Source organism: Cicer arietinum, chromosome 1 (genome assembly GCF_000331145.2).
Source record: "Cicer arietinum cultivar CDC Frontier isolate Library 1 chromosome 1, Cicar.CDCFrontier_v2.0, whole genome shotgun sequence".
In the NCBI taxonomy this organism is placed as follows: Eukaryota; Viridiplantae; Streptophyta; class Magnoliopsida; order Fabales; family Fabaceae; genus Cicer; species Cicer arietinum.
Window position 1 is genome coordinate 40,503,278 of NC_021160.2, and position 5,872 is coordinate 40,509,149.

Genomic DNA, 5,872 nt, shown 5'->3' on the forward strand with positions numbered 1-5,872 from the left:
TTGAAAGGAAACTTATGAAGCAGACTACCATCAAATGATATATCCTTCTAATGATCAATTAGCTAAAGAGATAAAAAAAGAGGAGAAACAAGGAATTTGTTGTATTGAAGAAAAATGATAGACAACTGAAGAGAGCTACTTTGGGGATTAAATGTATTAGGTGCCTCCAAGCAGGAAACAATATGTCAACTTGCAAACTTCCACTTAGCTCCACCACACTTATTGCATCTCAAGTGAGAATAACACAATATGAACCTTCTACAACCAATGTAGATACGTCTCATTTCTACTTTATTTTGTGAACATTTTATGACTTGTTTTGTTTGTAATTTGGAAATTTTTATTTTATTCCCTTGATCGTCCCAATTATACAGTTGTGCATCACAGTCTGCTCATTTGGAAACCTTATTTTGACTCTTTATGAACATATTACGACATAGAGCAATTTAGTCCCTATTTTGATTATATTTTGTGAACATCTTATAATTCTATTTTGATTATATTTTGTGAATATTGTATGACATGAAGCAATTCATGAACATCATCATACATTATTGTGGACTTATTAACAGTTTCCAATACCTAAAGGCAATAATTCAAAAGTAACACTATAAAAAATTGGATTCATAAACAACATGATAATGCAATGACGTTGCATTCATAAACATTACATATAATTGTTCCAACTTAACATGTTAACAACTTCAAATACATGTCAATACTGAACATTTAAAACAACTTAAAATACATAGAGCAAGACGTACCTTCTAAGACAACTGCAAATACATAGATTCCAACATAAGTACTTCAAATATATTGAAGGATTTCCATATTCTTTGCCATTAGACAACATTATTGTCACCAACATCAAATGGATTCCGAAAAATACACCCCAACACACCATTTTGTTAAATAACATATATCCTGTTTTAGCATGCATTCATCAACCTCCAACTTTTCCTTTTTTCTTCTTTTGCCTTGCAATTTTCAAATCACGTTCATCAATAATGTCATCATCAATCCACTTAAAGAAATTGCAACATGTATGAGTGTCATTTATGTAGTTTCTACATCCCGATAACTTCCTCCCATAATTGTAACACTTTCAATGTTATAAAACGTGTTCAAAATAGGAATCTCATTGCAGATGCATACACAGATACATCTTCTTATAGTTGATCCAACATATCCTTGGTCATTGATTCTTGATGAAGAATGGTTTCGAACACTTGTGGATATTTTCAAATTAGAAACATAAACGCCAAAATTAAGAAAAAAAGGAATATAAAAAACCCTAACATGAAGAAAAATAAAAGGGTAAAGTGTCTAAAAACCCTAATTTGGACCTTTATACAATGAGTCAGACATCTTAATCACAAGACCAATTTGACACGTAGACTTCATTTAATGGTTTCAGTTTAAAACTGGTGGAAAAGACTAAATTGGCAAATGGAACTATAGTTAAATGATCAAAACATAACAAAAATTAATTTATGGACCAAAATAAAACGTGAAAATAAGTTAAGAGACCAAAATAATAATTTAGTCTTAAATTAATACCACTAAGTATCTTGGAATATGAAAAGTCAAAAACTATATAATTCCAAATGGTATTTTGTGAGTTGAGATCATCTTCATTTATCAAAAGAAATAGAAAGTACAATTAATATAGTTTATTTGTTTATAAGTCAATAAATGTGTAATTTATGTCACATGTTCTAAAAATGTGTGCAAATATACACACAAAATTATAATAATGGAAGATTCGAGAGAGTGAGAAATGAAGAGGATTCTAACACGTATTTTTTTGTTTATAAATGAGATGTTATAATTATTACTAGAAAGTCACACACAATTGAGATTACGAATTCAAAGTTAGGATATGATGTCCAATTTAAATATCAACATTTACTAGTTGAACTATGACTTAATAAAATTCTAAAACTATTTTAGATACATTTGTATATAAAATAAACACATTATTTACACTACAAACTCTTTTTTTGACAAACACTATCATTTTCTAATTAAAGTAAAATATGTAATAGTTGTTATTTATATTATTAAATATTATTAAGACTAAATAGTTTAGTTATCAATTTAGAAAATTAGTTAGTTGATTAATTTGGTTTGACGATTGTTTGAAGTTTAAAATTTGCTCTATAAATAAAACTATTGTTTTCATTGTTGGATAATTTTTTAATTATCAAATATAAAATATGCTAATAAATCAAAGTTATTTTTAAAATAAGATGAATTTTGACTCTTTCCTTCTCGTGACTTAAATATATTTGGGGAGAGGAAGAGAGTAATAATCAATACACATGCATGCTCGAAATTCCCAAATCCAACTGCATCATTTATTGCTTATCGAAAAATATACGATTTTCGGATTCGTTCTCTCTTTACTCCCGAAGAGATAGTAGGGTCCACGCTTCACTGTTCCAAAATTATTAACCTCTATTTCTCAATCTCCTTTTACTTCCTAATTCCATTCACAACCAAATTTCAATTAAACAAAAAGCCCTAATTTTCTTTCGACCTTGCTCCTTCCAATCGTAGATCTTCATCCTCCACAGGTTTTAGGGTTTCCTGCATCTTTCAACTATGGTTAGTGCTTTATATTCCACTTTGATTCAGCGTTCTTGTTTCTTTTTGTAGCTCGATTTTTATACTACTGTGTTTCACTCCCAATTTTCAATTGTTCGTCACTTAATTTCTTGAAATTCTTAATCTTACGTATTTTTTGTTATTTTATTAGTTAAATATGTGTAAGTTAACATATGTGAATTTGGTTGCTTGCTGTTGCCTCTTGTAACAATTGATGATGATACTCAAAGATAGCTTGTCTTGGATTTTCTTTTTGAAAAACAGAGCTGTCTTCGATTGAATTATTCTTTTAGTGATTTATTTATGTAATTATTGTGTGTTGTGTTGTGTTAATTAATTAAAACACTTTTTTGCCATCTTTTGAAACATCTCATGAAGGCTAGTAGTTGGAAATTGTGTCAGTAATCATGTTACTAGGATAAATTATTTTTTGACACAAATATTGACATATTATTTTTTTTCTCTCTCCTCGGGTGCTTTTTCACTCACCTTGACGTCCACACTTATTAGTATACGGTGTCGTTTTTGATGTGTTCAAATATCGCAACTATGTTAGTAGTTTTTTAATTTAGTGTCAGAAATAATTTCATGGATAAGATTGAACAATTTCAATTTTCCCAAAATATCATCTTCAAATTATCATTATGAAGTAGTTCACAAAACAAGTGTAATGATGAGATTGCCAATCCAGAGATATGCTATTTTTTGGCACTTGTTCAACTCTTTGAAAGAGTTTTTTAGGAAGAAAATCATTATAGTTTCTCATACTTTAGTAAGGGCACTATATTTATTACTATCTTTCAAGTTTATAACGTTGCTAGTATTTCTATTGCAATTTTGACTATTAATAATATGGATAAGTTTTTTTCTTCTGTTTGTTTATTTTTTTAAGTATGAACTTGGTGCGATACATTTGACAGAGACCAAGATCCCTTAAGCATGTAGTTAGGGGTTTGATACCTAGTCAGTGTTAGGATGTGTGATTTATACTTTGAGGGATTAGCCTCTGACTTTCGTAAGAAACTAGAAAGATTGTCTAGGCAAACAAAACTTTAAAAGTATATTTCTGTAGGAAAAAGCTGCAAAATATATTATCTATTTTTTTTTTTAAAATCAACTGTATTAAATTGATTTTTTTTTTGACAAAGGATCAAATTGATTCTTAGAAATCGATATTTGATAAGATTTTTACGACTTTTAAGCAAATTTAACAAATTCAGTACTGATTGTCATGCAATATAAGATAGGCCTACTCAAAGGGCTAAAATCTACTGCATTATTTATCTTTTTCTGAAATTAGACAATTTTTGGATTTGTTCTCTCTTTACTCCCAAAGGTAAGTAGGGTCTACTTTACACTGTTCCAAAATTATATCCCCTCCCATCCTCCCTCTCAGTTCATAATTCTATTGGGGACCAAATTTTGATTTGACCTCAACCAAATTTTCTTTTGACCTTGCTCCTTCCAATCATAGATCTTCAACACCAACCAATTTTAGGGTTTCCTGCACCTCTCAACCATGCACCTTCCAACCGTGGTTAGTGCTTTATCTTCCACTCCGATTCCGCTTTTTTGTTCCTTTTTTCAGCTCATTTTTTTACTACTCTTACTCCAAATTTCTATATTTTTTATTGTTCTTCGCTTAATATCTTCAGATTTTCAATCTTACCTAATTTTTGTTATTTTATTGTTTGTATATGCAAAACATATAAAAGCCATTCTTTAAAAAAAATGTAAAAGTGGTTGCTTGCTGTTGTAACTTTTGTGAATCAGTTTGAGTGAAGTTTTGTTTTTTTTGGAATTGAACGAGTTGCCTCTTGTAAAAATTGATGATGATAGTCAAAGTGAGCTGTGTTGAATTTAATGATTTGTTAGTGATGTATTTATGTTTTGTTTTCTGTTAATTAATTATTGTGATTTATTATGCAGCATAAATTGGGGAGAGGCCATCGGGATAAACTCCAGCAGTTCATAACAATAACCGGAGCTAGGTAATCTCATAGTTGCTAGCTTTTTTAGTTTTGCGTTTTTCTAGGAGGAATTGTTGATATGTCACTTGCTTGTGAAACTTATGGAATTTACTTCTGTTATATATTTGTTTATTACATTTAACAATAGAATTAGATACCCTTGTTATTGTATATGTGGTTATTTATTTATTTATGGCGGCAAGGGGAGAGAGGGATATTTTTGTTCAATTTCTCTGCATATCTTTCTGATCATTGTATATTTGTCTGGTGTTTTCTATATCAATCAAGCTTCACTTTTACAATTTATAAAAAGGCTTTCAACTACATCCTTAACTTCTGTCAATATGATAGTCTAATTTTGTATTTTCAGTGAGAAAGTAGCACTACAGGCTCTGAAAGCTAGTGATTGGCATCTTGAAGGGGCATTTGATTTTTTTTACAGCCAGCCTCAGCTTAGAAACTTAACTGATTCTAGACACTTGGAGGAGCTATTCAATAGATATAAAGGTTAGCAATGAAGGTGAAAATATTGAGACACTTATAGCTATTAAAATACTTGCAAGAAATTATAACCTCCAATAAGCATAACAATCAGTGGCTCTGGAATGGAAAAATGACAAAAGGATTGAAATCACAATATTAATGTTACATGTATAGAGTGGTTAACAGCTAGAGTAAATTTTCTTTCCCTTGAGATTGTGACCCTGTTGGAAAGCTAGTAAATTTGATTACTTAATATGTTTATACTTTATTGTTATTTTTGAGAGAATGGATTATCCCTATCTCAAATTATTTTTGGTTCTCAACCAAACTCAGAAAGCATTCTAAGATAAAGTATCATGGAATCAGAACGGATTCTCCAATGTGGCTAGATGAAGCCATTCTTGAAAAATGTAGGAAACAATGGTTACGGCTGTTTGTAGCCTAATCTTAATGAAAAAGTCTCTATTTGCATATGGTAATAGTTTTTGTAAATAGTACTAGTTTTTCTACATCGATTATCCTCTCTCATTGCAGTTTTACTTATATGAAAATGTAACTGATTCGAAATTCTGAAGTTATAAGGTTTGAGACGGCGATGGATGAAAAATAAAGGATAAAAGACTTTGAATTGTGATTATTATTTTTATACACAAGACTGAGAACCACAAGACTGAGAACCACAAGACTGAGAACCAGCCCTTACTTAGATTAATTCCTAATCTAATTAAATTAAATTTAAATTAAATATGAAACAAATCAAGGAATATTTTTCTTTCATTTGATTTATCAAAAGAAACAGATAAAGGATA

The 5,872-nt window shown here is 29.8% G+C and overlaps 1 protein-coding gene across 3 annotated transcripts in view; it reads left to right on the plus strand.

The window, feature by feature from the left end:
- Window positions 1–2,312: 2,312 nt before the first annotated feature.
- The window catches only part of LOC101513646 (uncharacterized), a 12,821-nt gene continuing 9,261 nt past the window's right edge, over window positions 2,313–5,872 (plus strand). Inside the window, exons 1-4 of one of the 3 annotated variants that reach the window (XM_012711886.3) lie at window positions 2,313–2,610; window positions 4,085–4,147; window positions 4,540–4,601; window positions 4,951–5,087. In XM_012711886.3, coding sequence (XP_012567340.1) covers window positions 4,130–4,147; window positions 4,540–4,601; window positions 4,951–5,087 — 217 coding nt within the window. In that variant the 5' untranslated portion in view covers window positions 2,313–2,610; window positions 4,085–4,129. Of the gene's footprint in view, window positions 2,611–3,209; window positions 3,383–4,084; window positions 4,148–4,539; window positions 4,602–4,950; window positions 5,088–5,872 lie in introns of those variants that run through there. The other 2 variants (XM_004488510.4, XM_073369854.1) reach the window with 2 other exon arrangements.